The sequence below is a fragment of the Alternaria infectoria genome (genome assembly GCF_024043175.1).
Source record: "Alternaria infectoria strain BMP 0036 chromosome Unknown scaffold_10, whole genome shotgun sequence".
In the NCBI taxonomy this organism is placed as follows: Eukaryota; Fungi; Ascomycota; class Dothideomycetes; order Pleosporales; family Pleosporaceae; genus Alternaria; species Alternaria infectoria.
This window is the reverse complement of record NW_026250699.1, coordinates 1,132,559-1,148,158: the sequence shown is the minus strand read 5'-3', so window position 1 is coordinate 1,148,158 and position 15,600 is coordinate 1,132,559. Positions and strand designations below refer to the sequence as shown.

The 15,600-nt window shown below is 53.9% G+C and overlaps 6 protein-coding genes across 6 annotated transcripts; 2 read left to right on the top strand and 4 right to left on the bottom strand.

Moving 5' to 3' along the window:
• Positions 1–1,790: 1,790 nt before the first annotated feature.
• Positions 1,791–2,181, top strand: TIM10 (protein transporter tim10; the record flags this gene model as incomplete). Its single annotated transcript, XM_051498196.1, has 2 exons — positions 1,791–1,888; positions 1,983–2,181. The coding sequence occupies 2 exons, from the start codon at positions 1,791–1,793 to the stop codon at positions 2,179–2,181; spliced, it is 297 nt and encodes a 98-aa protein (XP_051351922.1).
• Positions 2,182–2,973: 792 nt separating this feature from the next.
• On the bottom strand, positions 2,974–4,447 carry J4E92_006830 (uncharacterized protein; the record flags this gene model as incomplete). Its single annotated transcript, XM_051498195.1, has 2 exons — positions 2,974–4,119; positions 4,442–4,447. 2 exons carry the CDS (start codon positions 4,445–4,447, stop codon positions 2,974–2,976), a joined length of 1,152 nt encoding a protein of 383 aa, XP_051351921.1.
• Positions 4,448–5,580: 1,133 nt separating this feature from the next.
• J4E92_006829 (uncharacterized protein) lies at positions 5,581–7,106 on the top strand (the record flags this gene model as incomplete). Its single annotated transcript, XM_051498194.1, has 2 exons — positions 5,581–5,676; positions 5,733–7,106. The coding sequence occupies 2 exons, from the start codon at positions 5,581–5,583 to the stop codon at positions 7,104–7,106; spliced, it is 1,470 nt and encodes a 489-aa protein (XP_051351920.1).
• A 513-nt stretch (positions 7,107–7,619) lies between these two features.
• DLH1 (carboxymethylenebutenolidase) lies at positions 7,620–8,370 on the bottom strand (the record flags this gene model as incomplete). Its single annotated transcript, XM_051498193.1, has 2 exons — positions 7,620–7,849; positions 8,364–8,370. The coding sequence occupies 2 exons, from the start codon at positions 8,368–8,370 to the stop codon at positions 7,620–7,622; spliced, it is 237 nt and encodes a 78-aa protein (XP_051351919.1).
• Positions 8,371–11,631: 3,261 nt separating this feature from the next.
• J4E92_006827 (uncharacterized protein) lies at positions 11,632–13,425 on the bottom strand (the record flags this gene model as incomplete). The annotated part of the gene is made up of 4 exons (XM_051498192.1): positions 11,632–11,703; positions 11,756–12,490; positions 12,550–13,131; positions 13,273–13,425. 4 exons carry the CDS (start codon positions 13,423–13,425, stop codon positions 11,632–11,634), a joined length of 1,542 nt encoding a protein of 513 aa, XP_051351918.1.
• A 480-nt stretch (positions 13,426–13,905) lies between these two features.
• Positions 13,906–15,291, bottom strand: J4E92_006826 (uncharacterized protein; the record flags this gene model as incomplete). The annotated part of the gene is made up of 3 exons (XM_051498191.1): positions 13,906–14,089; positions 14,138–14,912; positions 14,964–15,291. The coding sequence occupies 3 exons, from the start codon at positions 15,289–15,291 to the stop codon at positions 13,906–13,908; spliced, it is 1,287 nt and encodes a 428-aa protein (XP_051351917.1).
• Positions 15,292–15,600: the final 309 nt, after the last annotated feature.

The following is a 15,600-nucleotide window of genomic DNA, read 5'->3' as shown; positions in this document are numbered from 1 at the left end:
GCTATCGTGGCGGCCGTCCGAATGTCGAGCACGTCCATTCTCAGCCAAAAGAACAGGTGTGACATATCTCCATATGTTGCGCGTTTCGTGTGAATGTTCGTAATAAATGTGAACGTGTTCGAAGTGTAGATACTGGGCACGATAACGCCGAGGAGTCTCGGACGCTTCTTGACCAGGTTGAGCAGGTGAAATACCGGAAATATGCTTGTCTTCATGCCGAGGACGATGACTATGCTCTCAAGTAAGCTTAGTGCGTGTTCGCAAATTGTTCCCAGGACATCTGGTGGGAGGAAGAAGAGATTGGAAGTCGATTGGATGTGACTCTTGTGTATTGCCCAACTGTCTTCAGGAACTTTGAAGTTTATATTGGGCGCCAAACAACCAGTGATGGTGTGCCATCTGATGTTACCTTTGATCACAGACCTGTTAAAGGTGATGCACGAAAGACGGCGGCCTAAATCGCCAAGTCTACGAAGATCAAGTGGATCTTGTCTCACAAGTGTGTACAACGTTCCTTCCAGTAAGTCTTGATCCGGATCTTGATCCGGGGGAGATCTCCAATTGGAGTAACCCAAACGTAGGCGAGCGTTCGTGTAGTCTGGTACCGATGGGATTGACGGTAATTGTGGACTCAACGTGAAGTCAACCCACAATATTTCTTGAGGCGAGCCAATCATGCTGCTTAGTAAAGGAAGGAGATCTATACGCTTGTGGGGGTCGTCGTGATTGGGAAGGGTCGGTACAGATAGATCAACAACGACTGCTCTCAAGAGCGGGATCTCTGACCCAAAACACTTCAGCCAGGATCGAACAAACGGCAGGTGATCCCTGTCCCGGAAGGGGGAACAGTTACGCCGATTTTTGAACATGACTGTCGTCCCGTACAGGATCACACCCATGCCTTCGCGGTAGATTTGTCGGCAACACCGAAGCAGCTGTACAGACGGTATGTTACAGAAGAACACAGAATCGTTGGTTCCCAGACGTGGTGATGCGTTCATTGGCCTTCCGTCATCCGTTGAAGCAGCCGTGTGCGTGACCAATATAGTATGATTAAAGTCCTCGAAGACGTATTCGTAGATCGGATTCCGCACCTCAGGGGGAAAGCTTGTGAGGAAGCCATGATTCTTCGAAGGTAGCTGCTTGCGGATACGTGATCTGGATTTCATCGCGACAGAGACGAAGAGACGATACCAGAAATCGATCTTGGGGAGGCATACTTGTAGTAGCAACGAGAGTGGGCTTTGCGGTATCTGAAGTTTGTCAAACAGCAATATATGATCAGCTCGACAAGAAAAGCTTGAAGTCGTCGACTTTAGATATCTCATTGAGATATGAACAGTGTCTCTTCTTCATTGCAGGATCCCGGAGACTCATGCTGATGACAGCGAACTCGAATCTCGCCATTGCGCCAGATGCCCGGGGGTGCACGAGGTGATAGATGCGGCTAATGACTGAGAGAGCGAATGAAAGATGTAAAGCGACGTGATCAGTAGATGTGGCTTTGAAGTTTGCCAAAAGATGAAAAGACCCGTGGACCTTGGTGGCATGGCGCTGACGTACCGCGTCACCAGCGCTGCCATGCCGCACGTCCCCCACCGCGCACCCAGCTCCAAATTCCTGCTCGCGCGACATCATCGCCCGCCGTCACCCATGTCCAAATCCATCACCACGGCCACTCCACCCCAACAAGCCACCACTTACCCGTACCGTACCTACCAACCCAACCAACACGCCAATTGCGCACCCCTCGTCAACCCGAGAAAGGAAACAACCACCCACCACCCAGGATGTCAATGTTCTTCGGTCAAAAACCCCAAATCTCTTCGGAGCAAAAGATTGCACAGGCCGAAGCGGAAATCGACATGGTTTCCGACATGTACAGCCGGTGCGATCATCACCCTCCCATCACTCTGCCCCAACCCTCCCTTCCCCCCCAATCTTTCCAACTAACAAGCATTTACTAACTTCCACCACTCCAGCCTCGTCAAATCCTGCACATCCAAATGCATAGACACATCGTACCGCGAAGCCGATCTCAACAAGGGCGAATCCGTGTGCCTCGACCGCTGCGTATCCAAGTTCTTCGAGGTCAATGTCAAGGTTAGCGAGAAGATGCAGGGTGAGGCGCAAGGAAAGCAGGGTGGTGGTGGCGGCGGCATGTTCGGTGGTGGAATGTAAAGAAGGACACTATGTGGAATGCGCGATATGCTGAGGCTGGATGATATGGACATGCCTCGTCGTTTTCGCGTTGGAATGTGACAGGTCTTGCATTTGGAAGCAGAGGCGCCATGTTGTCGGGTGGGCATGGCTGTGGAGGAGCACAATATTGCAGCAAATGTTTCTCTAGTTGGAGATGCTGGAGGATTACTCTGCATGCTCCACTCCAGCCTCTTGACGTGCGACTGTTCATGTGGTTGCAGTCTCAGCAATGATCTAGCACGATACCAAGGACATGTACAATACAAAGTTTATGTTTTCAATTCGACCGGTCTATGTATCAGGGTATCTCCCAATGTCGCACCTTACGTGTTCATATGTAAGTGCAGTCCGGTCAACTCGTTCAGTATTCAGCCACTCCGTCTTCTAATCATTAGGTGATGTCCTTGCTGAATAATGAGCAAGACATCGTGTCGGTCCATGAGCGTGTGCTTTCATAGCATCGCGAAACCGTAAACTCAGGCAATCGTTGGGTATCGTACATTCGTCCCGCCATGGTGTATCTCTCATGTGAAAGAAGTGTCGATAAAAGGAAATGGAAGTGTACAAGCGGTCATCTGGTCCAGTAAAAACCGGAAAACCCAGATCTACGCAACAAGATCAAGTCGTAGATATGACCTTGCGTCAACCATGCAAAGAACGAGCCTTGAACAATAGCCGGGTGTGGTAGCAGAGCATACGAAGCGGTGCTCAAGGCGCGCTATTCCTCGTTAGCTGTTGGTCTGTGGGTACATCAGAAATGCCAACATACCTTCAACATGCTGTATGAAAGCCCGGCATAAATCCTCGGCGAATCTCCTCTCTCGATCGTTTGCGTTCAAATTTAGGTAGGAAACTCTTGATGTATCTCGTGGACTCAGCATCCATCGGCGTGGTGTCGAGTAGCTCGCGCAGGCGTGTGAATTCGGACGTGACGCGATCGGCATGATATTCCGCTTCAACAGCACTCTTCCTCGCTTCCATCGCGGCGATGTTGGCTTTTCGAGAACTATCGGCGGCCGAAATGATACACTGTTTATTTTGTACAGTCAGGACAAGCTCTTCTTCCGCAATGGCTTTCAATCGGAGGGCTTCATCGGCGGTGTTAATTCGCAGGGCTTCACTTACCTCTGCAATCTCCACGTGACGCAGACGCTCTTGTGAGTTCTCAGGTTGCGCATCTATACGGTCGACGATGTCGTGAAGCATCTCATCTGCGTGGCTCGGCCTTCCAGGCGATGGCTGTTCGGCCGGGGTGGCTCTACCGCTGGGAAATGCAGCGAACATGCCTGGCTGGAAGCTCTTCTTATTAGAGACGTGATCAGACTCAGTCTCCAGCTTCGATTCAGTCTTTCTTGGCAGATGAACTTTCGAGAGGCTCTTGGAATCGCGCAAGACCTTAGCGAGCGAGCTTCGCGTGCTACTCATGAATCCTTGCTTGGATGCCGCCGCTTCTGGTGATTTTGGGCTTGTCTTCTCACGGTTGAACAGGTTGCGAATGCTGCGTTTGGCTTTGATCCTGCTCGTAACAGTTTCCTTATCATGGTTGTCCGGGGGTGTATCTTCTGCAGGTGACGAAGAGACTACAGGTGTGACGTGGCGGCGAAAGGGCTGACGGGCTTTAGGTATTCCACGGCCCAATGCGTTATCAATACTGATCGACCTGGCAGTCTCCGCGGTCCTTGGCTTGGGAGGAGCCTGGGTGCGGGCCGTCTCGCGTGAAGGCTCGGCGTGAGGCAGTGACGAAGAACTCAATTCGGCAGCACTGCGGTTTGCGGTCGAGTCGTCCTCGACAGTAGGGTAAATCGAGCTTGGTGAGGGACTCGCGTTTTCGCGTGCTGGTGCTGTCCGTCTGACTTTGCTCACGGTGAGGGAGTCGTCGGGTCCTGGTACAATCGTAGGCTCAGAGAGCTCTTCAAGCTGTTCCTGATCTATCGTCAGTACTGTCACGTCGCGTAATCGGGTTCACATACCTGATAGGCGTCCCAGGAATCAACAGGCGGTTCAGAGGAATCTCGAAGCAACGGTACAGACCTGGGCTCAGGTGTAGGCGTCACGGATCTATCTGAGATCGGCGATACACTGCGCTCAGTCTCTACAATTACCTCAGGTGTGTCACTGACAGTTGTCGCGTCTGGGAAGATCATAGACGGAGACGAAGGTAGCTGGGGAGAATGAGCGTCAAGACTAGGCTTCCTCGCTGGCTGCATCGACCGGATGGGACTGATCTTAACAACTGGACTTCCATTTGCCGTGAGTTCTGCCGTGCTGTGCACTGGTGATGTAGTCGCAATGCTCAAGGATGCTTTGGACGTTGTCGCTCTGGTGAGGCGACTGGCAAGAGCACCTAGAGAACGCGGCTGAGAAGAACGCTCTGGTAGTACCGCGGGGATAGCGGGTACTGCCGGGATGGAGTCGCGCTGACCGAGAATGACTGCGTCTGCATCGGCAGAGATCGTGAGGATAGGTCCAGTTCCTGAGCTTGAGCCCGACGCCGTCGAATGCCATGAGAGGCGCTTCACCCTGTTGCCTTCCTTACCATTGGAAGGAGTTTGGCGGCCAGAGTTGATCCTGCTTCGCGTAGGGAGCGAGCTCCTCTTGGAACTCAGGCGAGGAGGAATGTTCTCTGGGGCGAGAATGGGCCAGTTCTCCAGGGTCGGGCTCGGCGTAAAGGCATCCACCAAGGTGCGCGCAGCCTTGGGAGGCGAGTTGGGGTCTACCACCTGCGCCACAGGCGGACTCGGCAGCGGTTTCTCGCTTTGAGGGCGACGAGGGAGGCGTGAAGTGCCCGTAGGCGTCGTCGTCGCGCGCGTTGCCGGCGACAATGCCCTCTCAGGCAGCGGACTTCTCACGCCAAACGAGGCCGGCCGTATGCTGGGTATCTTTGATTTGTTAGCGCCCGTCATGTTAGCATGTGTTGACAGCTTTGACAAGCTGTCAGGAGGTCACAGCAAAGAGGTTCGGCACGTGTCGGGGCGAGGCGGTCGCGATGCGGTGGGAAGGCGCCTGAAGTTTCTGTTGTAGCTGCCAGATCTGGAGTTCTGCGCACGGACGCGTCTACTCATAGAGGAGCAGTGATGGTGAAAGAGGAAGTCCGGACACGTGCAGTGCACTCCTACTCTTTCTGGCATCGCTGGTGAAAATCACACACCGTCCCATGATTTCGGTGTCAACTTTGATGACCCGTCCCCGGGTTTTGGCCATGTTCTCTACATCACGTTGTGCAGTGTACAGAAGAGGAGAGTGGAAGTCGCGATGTGTGAGGTCATCAAAGCTCGGGCCATGTTCCGTTTGCGAAAAGGCCAGCCAGACGCGTCAGGATGCACCAACCCTTGCACTGTATAGCAGACGACCAACTCGCGCAACGCTCTTTCTAGCATCATGGCGAAGACATACAAGCAAATGAAGGAGGCCTGGGTGTCTGGACACACCGGGAGCTCCGTAGCAGACGTGAACAGCGTCTCGCTCGCAATGCCTGTACCGTACACACACCCACTACTCAAGCAATGCACTCTTACTAACCGCATGCACAGCTGAGCATCCTACTTTGGTCCGTCATCCAGTCGCGCATGCGCCTCTTCACGCCGTACACGCCGCCTGCCTTCCTCGTCGACTTCCTGCTCAACTGCGGTGCCACGTTGTTCGCGACTACCATATACTCATCCTCGCCATGGGTCCTGAATCTCCTTCTGCTGCTCCCGGCAATCACGTTATACGTCTTCGAGAAACCGGTCGCGGTGAAGGACGCTCCAAGGCCGCCGAAGATCGATAAGTCGGTAAAGGACACGAAGCTCGATGCGCTGCCCGTCAAGCCGTTTATAACGAATTACCGGGGCGCGATGATGGTTATAACGTGTGTTGCTATTCTGGCAGTCGACTTCCGCGTCTTTCCGAGGCGCTTCGCGAAAGTAGAGAATTGGGGTACATCGCTGATGGATATGGGTGTGGGATCTTTCGTCTTCACAGCTGGGGTGGTGTCTGTCCGGGCGTCTCTCAAGGAAGGAGCTGGTCTTCAGCCACTGTCAAAGCGCTTGACAGCATCGGTCAGACATGCCATCCCACTGCTGGTTCTAGGCATCATACGACTCATCTCTGTAAAAGGACTGGACTATGCCGAGCATGTCACGGAGTATGGTGTACACTGGAACTTCTTCTTTACCCTAGGCTTCCTTCCCCCATTCGCCGCTCTCTTCCAGACGGCCTTTGACTTGGTACCTTCCTACGCCATCCTCTCTTTTTCTCTGGCTGCCGTCTACGAGATTGCTCTGGACTGGACTTCCCTCGGATCCTTTATACTGATAGCTCCACGAACGGATCTCTTCTCTCAGAACCGAGAAGGCATATTCTCTTTCTTCGGCTATCTCGCCATTTTCCTTGCAGGCCAATCTTTGGGCGCCTCCGCACTACCTAGGCAACAGCAGATCCCAAAGGATGCGTCATTCCAGACGAAGCTTCGGCAATCCACATTCGGAAAGCTGATCATGACCTCCATGCTTTGGACAGGGTTATTCTACTTCTCAACTAGCTACTACGGTCTTCGACTCCCTGTATCGCGCCGCCTAGCCAATCTGCCCTATTTCCTCTGGGTCTCGTCGTTCAACAGCTACCAAATTACCATTTGTTACGCTATCGAAAGTATCCTCTTTCCGAACTTGTACAAAGCTACGACCAAAAGCGAGGAATCGCGGAGAAGCAGGGATGCTACCAGCACTGTTCTTTATGCTTTCAACCGCAATGGTCTTGCAGTCTTCCTTGTGGCGAATCTGCTCACGGGTTTGGTTAACATGACGTTCCCGACCTTGCACATGAGTGTTGTGCAGTCCATGGCAATACTCGTCGCATACATTGCTGCGGTCACTGCAGTTGCGGTGGGCCTAGACATGTACAATCTTACTATAAAGCTGTAGACTTGCTGTTCGTAGACTACTGCAATGCGACTACTAAGGAATTTATCCACTTCAAGCCTTCTCATGATTGAGAATCATAGAAGTACATTACTCCGTCTCGTAAACCGCCACCTGTTCGTAAATCTTCCCTCATAGATGCACCGAAGCGAGATCACTACATATCTGTCACACCTTCTCCGGGTCGTTGATACCGCCGTTGGTAATGATGTACGTCGCCTCCTTCTCCGGCATGTCTAACGCAGTCTGTCAGTAGAGGTAGCAAGAGTAGTAGCAACGAAGGATGACATACCGGGAGAGTCTTGGATCTTGGCAACACGCTCCTCACCCCGACCCTTACGGAGCAGAATCCTCGTAGCAGAGGCGTGAGCAAGAATGTGGCCACCGATCGGCTTGCGACCGTCTGCGCCAGCGAAGAGAGCGCTCGCACCAGGGTCACTCTGAACTTGGTTTGTCAATAGCACAGCGACATTGAACTCTGAGTGATGTTAGCAGATATCAAAGATTGGGAGTAATCTATCGCGCACCTTCAGCGACATGCGTTAACTTGGAGAGGAACTGGTTGAGCTTCTGCTGGCGCTCATTCAGTTCACCTCGACCTGTATAATCGACACGAAACAGGGCCATGATGCTGTCGATGATGAGTAGTCGGTACTCGTTGCTGACGAAGAACTCGGCGACTTTGTTGAGCAGCTCCATCTGATGCTCCGAGTTAACAGCGCGAGCATAGGTGATGTTGTCTTGGGCTATGGACGGTCAGTAGAGACGCGATAGGGATGTGAGAACGGTACCCACCAGTCTCAGGGTCGACTCCAAAGCGCTCAGCGATTTGGGCTATCCTCTCAGGCCGGAAGGTACCCTCGGTATCTGCATTGTGGTCAGCGGCGTTCGAAGAGAGCGACATCCAACGTACCGATGTATGCTACTTTGCCTTCTGCACCACCCATATCCTTCGGCAGCTGCGCAATGACGGACATGGTGTGTGACAACTGGGTCTTTCCGCAGCGGAACTCTCCGAAGACCTCACTGATGCTCATGGTTTGGAAGCCACTGTTTACCGTCAGCGGCAACCCAAAGAGAATCGACTGGGTGTGCACTCACCCTCCGAGGACTGCATCGAGTGCCTTGCTACCAGTGGAGATCTTGATGACACGCTTGCGTAGATGCCCGAGCTCATGGGCGGTCTGGAAGCCTCCACCAGAAGGCTGCGACGTATGTCAGTGATGCGCACTCAAGTGATGGCCTACTGCAGTGACGTACCTGGCATTTGGCGATGGCGTCCTTGACTTTGTCGACCTTGATCTCACTGAAGCCCTTGATCTTGAGGAGGTTGCGACGAGTAGCCGAATGCACGGATGCGATCGTATAGTAGCCGTTTGACTTGAGCTTCGAGATGTCGACAGCGCCGATGCCGTGCGCCTGGATCGCATCGATGTCGACGATGAACCCATCCTATACGTGGTTAGCCAAGATCCCTCTTACTGTAGAAAGAGGCAGTCACTCACATCGTTGTTCGAGTCGTCGCTGGCCACTGAAGAAGCACCCATAGTAACTGCTGGTGATAACTGGCGCGAGTTGAGATGAAAAGGAACGATACGAACGAATTGCGAATGATGTGTTTGCGAGTGACGCTGCGAAGAATGCGAGGAGAGATGAGAGAAAATTCTACGGAGGTGAGATTGTGGAGGGAGGCATGATGGGAAGGAGCGCTAGGCTCAACTCCACGTGTATGACTGAGAGGAAGGAAGGGGTAGCCACCACCAACACGATGGCCTCCAACCCTGAAATAAAGCTGAACGTGCACCGGCTCGATCGTAAGCAGAATCCGAACACAAAGACGGTGATGTATGTCCCAGTCTAGTATGTCCATAAATCGCGACAACTCTTAAATTTGGGCAGCTCAGATGCTTACGGCCGCGACCGGTTACAGCAACAAAGTCAGACCTTGGCAAGTAAAATTTCATGATTGCATATATTCGAAATAGATGATACAATCTAGATCTATCATATGCAAGCACAAAGTGTAAACATGATAACAGACAGATATACCGACTCAGCTCCCGACAAACACACACAGTCTCCTTCACTCTTCCCCCTCAACCCCGGGGGGCACTCTTTCCACACCAAACCACCACAGCCGCCTCCAGCTCCATAAGCGAACCTGATCTATCCAAGCAAATTCGCATCAACAACGCTTCTGCCGAAGCCGCAGTCGATCCAAATCACTTGCATGCAGACAGGCCGCCGTCCAAATCGCCAAGCCGTCGTCTGTCGAAATAATGGTAGAATGGTTGAAGTAAGGGATACAATGTTCGTGGGGTATCAGTGTAAGAATCGTGAAGAACTTTTGCCGTATCCGTTGATGACTCGTGAATGCGTGAGATATGCCGATATGATGCTGAGATTGGCCAAGAAAACGATTGTGATGAAAGACAAACTAAGGGAAGGCATGGAAATGCATGCCAGGTAAGCCAGTGGTCGCCGTGATATTACTCGATGGTGGACCTCTGGCGAAGCTCACAGTCGTCTAAGCGACAGTAGCGGTGGGGGCAGCGGCCGGGACGGGAGCAGCAGCGACAGGGGCAGCGGTAGCATCGCCGTTGACCTCAGCCTGTGTGCAGTCGCGGGAGATGTGACCGGTCTCGCCGCAGCGGTAGCAGGTCTTGCCGGCAGTGTTCAATGGGCCGCCGTTGGGAGCAGTGCAATCGCGGGAGATGTGGCCTGGTTTGGTCAGAAATGTAACTAGAAATGCGCTCAGTTTACTCACCAAGCTTGCCGCAGGCGTAGCACTTCATGGCTTGGGCCTGGCAGTCACGGGCAAAGTGATTGGGTCCACCGCACTTGTAGCAGGTGGCCGGGCGAGCGCCGCCAGCGAAGCCGCCACGGAAACCTCCTCCGTATCCGCCACGGGGAGCACCAGCGCCGCGACCCATTCCAGGGTTGGGGCAGTTGCGGGCAAGGTGACCGGCGATACCGCAGCTGTAGCAACGTCCGCTTGTGCCGGCTCCGCTCAGGCGCAAAGTCGGGCAGTCAGCCTGGACGTGTCCGAGACCCTGGCAGTGGTAGCACTGCTTGGCTGTTCCTTTGTCAGCCCTTCATTCTCTATATGTATAGCCCCCTGTGTTCTCGACATGCGCCAGGACTCGGGGTGACGTACTCTCGGTGGTGCGTGGGTGCGGGCATCCGTTGGACTCGTGGCCTGGCTGCTTGCCTGTGCAAAGGTTAGTCCATAGTCGCAAGTGGTGGTTAGGTGTGGTCTTACAGTTGTAGCAGAGCCTCTCAGACGAAGAGCAGACCTCTGCGCGTTATTGTTAGTCGCATCATCTTGTGGAAGTTGCCTCGTTGCGCGAGGTCACGCGATGCAGATACCGCAGCCAGAGACGATGTTCGCGATACATGTCCCGATCATGCGACTGCAGCGCGCGCGCCGAGCAGATGCGCGGATATCGCTTACCGGCGTAGTGGCCAACGTTTCCGCACTTGAAGCACGCACGACGAGATAGAGAAGACATGATGATGTTTCTCTGCGTATATCTGGGCAGCGTATAAGTATGTAGTCGGTGGTTGTGTGAGCAGCGAGGAGGAGTGGATCGCGAATGAGGGGCGGTTGGTGGTGTGTTTGCTGCGACGTGTGCTTTGATCCTCTGGTTTGCTCGAGGGAGTGCGCGCCGAACAGCAGGATTGATAGGCGCACGTACCTGCTTCGTTTACTTCTTCAATTTCTTCACCTGCGTTCGCCAGTCAGTCGCAGATTTTTCGAGGGGCTGTTGTCGAGGGGTAAAGACTGCGGACGGAGCACGCGCCAGGGCGGAACCTCGCGCGCACCCTCGAGCCGGAGGAGTTCTCGGCAGGCGCAACCTACTTTCTTTCAACTTTCCAGACCTTCTTCCCGCTGCAACACTTCTTCAACCTCCTGCCAGTGGTGTATGTGGTGAGAGAATGAGGGGATCGTGGAATGTTCGGGCAACGGGCAAAATGCATCTCCCATGACGGTGGTCCCTGCTCCGTGCGCTAGCGAAATGCGCAATCTGGTTCTTCCCGAGGTCGAAAGTGCGTCCCAAACGGCCCCCAATTGCATCATGCGACGTTTCAAACGACTGCAACCTTACCCTCTTCACCCTAGACGACTTCCGTCTCCTATCCTCGTGCAGCAAAGGCGCTTTCCTCATGCCGTCGGCCCCTGACCTATCTTTTCCAGTTCCTCCGCTGCTGCCGCCAGCTCGAGAACTATGTTTCTGCCCCGCTTCATGACACCATTGCCGCAGTCGCATGTCTGGAGCTAGGACATAAAGTTAGCTTCTCCACAAGTCAGTTAGTAATCACCCTTTGGGAGGTCCAGATATGTCAGAGGCGCCGAAGAGGCAAGTGGCCGATATATTCATAAGTATTCGTGTCTATGTATTATTCAACGCCAACAGTAGTGGAGCTTCTGTTGTAAGTGTGGGTGGCCATATTCCTTACTCTACTGTGTCGTTCCGAAGAGAAGGTCTCGGGGCGTTTGCACGTTGCATCGAGATTTGTAGGTCTTCTAGTCTTCAGACTCGATGACCGCAGGTGCCTTGATTGTCCTGCTCTTGAGGAAGTCAAGGCCTTCGCCACCCTGTTTTCGATTAGCATATAGTCTCATATCTCAAACAGCCTCGAGAACTTACGTAGGAGATCAATGGTGAAACTTCGACGTAGGAGTCGGAGTCCTCGCTAACGACAGTCGCACCGGCGGCTTGCACCCATTTCCTGCCCTGGGTCATGATGTCCGCCTTGCTGGTATCCGGGTCGTCTTCACCAGTTCCGCGAGCGTTCTTCAAGGGCGAGAACTCGTCCTCACGCTTCACTTCCATGCATGCAAACTTCTCGAGAGTCAGGAAGGGGAAGCAGTCAAAGACAAACTGCTCCAGCTTGATGCCATTTGGCTTCTCTGGCTTGACTGTCTCTCCGGTCTCGGTGTTGACGAAAGGAATCTTCTTGCGGGCGACGTGGTGAGGCAGCTTCTTTGCCCACTCTGGAATGCTCTCGAGAAACTTGTATGAGTAGTAGTGGTTGACAATGTTGGCAGCACGGAACTTGAGCAGGCTGGAGTCCTTGGAGTCCTTGGCCTCTGCGTCCTCGGTAGAGATTTCCGAGTATTCGACAACATCTGGCTTGCCGTTCTTCTGCAGGATGAGACCAACGGACTCCTTGGCGTTGCGCTTGCGGACGACCTTGGTAGCAATGTCCACGTTCTTCGAGGCGGAGAAACCGATGAAGACGGGGTCGGCGACCTTGACGAGGCAGTTGTCGACACAGTAAGCGTGAATGTGCTGGATGCCGCGCTTGCCCATGTCTTGTACGACGCCGGACTGGATGAGAGCTTGGTAGAGACCGCCATTGCCATCGGGTGCGACGGCGACCTAGTTATTCTTAGTATGTTGTCCTGGTCTAACAGTACCCTGGATGAGAGCGAACGTACCTTTGACTTGCTCTCCAGCAGGATCTTGCCCTCGTTCGAGATGCATGGCAGGACACCCTGCTCGAAGATGACGACGTTCTCCTTCTTCAGGCCAAAGTAGTTGTGCTTCTCGAAGAAGTCGGCGGTAGGGCCGCGAGTAGGCCCGCTGGTCATGACGTACCACGGGATGGTTACGCTCTCCTTGTTGTGCTTCTTGGCGGCCAACATCTCGGCCTTCCTGATCCTCTCACCCTGCAGCTGGAACAGGCTCTTCTTGCTAGGAAGGCCAATGTCGAAGCATCCCTTGGGCGCTGAGCTACCCAGACGGGTGCCCTGGCCACCAGCCATGAGCACAACCGCGACCTTGTTCTCGGCGATCAGGTCCAGTCCGCTGTCGTACCACTTGTCGAGGTCCTCCTGGGAGGATGAGAGGACGGAGGATGTGGCATTCTCGGGGAGGGGCTCGAGCTTGTTCTCGCTGGCTTCGGTCTCGGCGGGGTGGAGGGCTCGCTCGGTGATTTCGTTGATGTAGTCGGGGCTGAAGTTGCTCAGCTGCTCGAAGAGGGTTGCCTTCTCGGCTGTGGAGAGCTTGTCGTAGAAGGCCTAATTGCGTCTGTCAGTAAAGATGCATGTGATGAGCACAAGTCCTGGGGCACGTCGCGGGGTTGAGCAAGCCATGCAGTGCTCACACAGTCCAGCGAGGTGCTCCCAGACTTGCAACACCAACGCCCGGGCTGCACTTACAAAAACCTGCTCTTGGCCAGCCTTCTGGTACTTGGCCTTGAGCTCGTTCAGCTGCTCCTCTGTTGGCTCCTTCGCCGGTGTGCCCTGGGGTGCGCCCCCGGTGATGTTGAGCTTCTCGAGCGCGCTGTTGACGGTATCCTTAATGGCGTCCATGGTGATGCGGGGTATTGGCGGGGTAATTCGTGCAATGCAGAAAGAGGTTGCAATTGATCTCGAAAGTGTATGCTTGATATACACACTGAATTCGTGGAAAGGTACAGTTTTGCTGGCTCACCGCGTCCTTATGAAGATTCGACTGCAGCATAGCACTGACGCCTCGTGTTGCCCCACTCGGCGTGCGTCCCTGCTGCACATGGGTGCGATCGAGCCTCCCGAGATCGTCAGCGCCCGCGTCACTAATTTTAGACCTGTTGTGTACCCTTCGTATTTCAAGAGCTGCGACTACATCGTAAAGCTAGCAGTATGGCCAGTCGCTTAATGCCATTCATAACTACACAATCCCAACCAGAGCCTCTAGTTGAGCAAACAACGAGCAAAATATATGCCGCTTCAGCGAAATGCTTAACACCAGGCCATCCAAAAAGCAAGCCATATGCAACTCCCGCAACGCCATGACGTCGTGTAACCATCTTACTAATGTCCGTTGACCTCCGCCTTCTCGGGCTCAGCAGGCTTGAGCGCTTTCTGCGGCGCTGGGTTCAGTATGCGAGTGGCGTCGATCAAGCCGGCGTTGGGGTTCAGCTTAAGACCAAAGCCTGGAAGGTCGAGAGTCTTGACGTCGAGATATCCCTTGGTGGGAATTGGCTCGTTGGTGAAGCTGCACAGCATTAGCACAACACTTTGCGCGAGCGGAAGGGAAACTTACAGGTTGCCGAACACGGGCAACACAGACTTGCCATCTGGTGAGTTCGCGAGGTACTCTTGGAAAGGCGAGTTGGCCTGAGAAACGACGAAATGGTACGAGTATGGTCCACTGGCGTGAGGAACAACGGGAATATCGTAGGCAGCAGCCATGGCCGAGATCTTGATGAGCTCAGTCATACCGCCAACCCACATAACATCGGGTTGAAGAATGTCTAGGTTGCGGCCTTCGATGAGTTTCCTGAAGCCATATCGTGAGTACTCGTGTTCGCCAGTGGTGAACTTCATGCGGGGGTGAGCGCGCTTGATCTGCTCAAAGCCGTCTGAGTCGTCGGGCGACAAGCACTCCTCCCACCAGTTCAAGTTGAGGTGCTCAGTGGCCTTGACCACTTCGATGGTGTAGGGTACGTTCAAGCTCATGTAGCAGTCGACCATGAGGGGAAAGTCTGGCCCCACGCTTTCGCGATGCTTGGTGAGGAATTCGACATTCTTCTTCAAGCCTTCGACACCCTCACCAGGGCCGTACGGGAGTGGAACTTTAGCGCCGAAAAAGCCCATCTCCTTTGCTGCCGCTGGCTCGGGACCAGTGCAGTAGAAGTTGAGCCTTTCCCGGGTTGCTCCACCAAGCATCTTGTATACGGGCTCGTTGCGAATGTGGCCGAGCAGATCCCAAATAGCAAGATCGATGACCGAGATGACAGCGACTGGAAGACCCTTGCGACCGTAGAACATGGACGCGCGGTACATTTGCTCGAACATGTGATTTGTGTCTCTGGGATCTGGCTTGGATCAGAATGAAGACTCGTAGCGTCGCACAAATGGATACTCACCTTGGCCTATTAAGAAGCGCTCAAAGTGTTCAGCGACTAGCCAGCACGCTGGCGGCCCTCCAAAGCCAGTAGCGAAACCTTTGGTGCCGTCGCTGGCCTCGAGCTCTACACAGAAAGACCCCAGAACATTGATTCCCCAGCTGGTTCTTGACTTTCGGTACTGCTCATATCCGCTCATGGGAGTGGATATCTTGCTGTCGATGAGCCAATGTCCGCCAGCGACATTATGGTAGTCTCCGCCGCTGCCGGGGCCCTGTGTTATGAATGTTCGCACGTGTTTGATGGTCGGGAAGGAGCGCGCTGCGCCAGAGTCTTCGGTGGAAGGCATGATCACGTCAGGGAGAGGAGTGTGGAATCGACAAAGTAGAAGATCACAGAGTATAGAGGAGGGGTAGATAAGTGCACGGAAGGTCAGAAATGGTATTTAAACCGCGGGACAGCGGCGTGCCAGGCTTCGCGTCTGATCAAGAGGGTCCCTCGGTCCATCTCGCTGCGATTTGCGACGATTTGCGACGACTTTGGAAGAGCCATTGATACCTGGGCTAAGAAGTGGAGCGCGAACGCGTGAGTAGGCGTCGCTGTGAGGCGTTCGGCACCCAGGTCGGAATGTGGACAAGGCCGAAGCATGTGTTTTTGC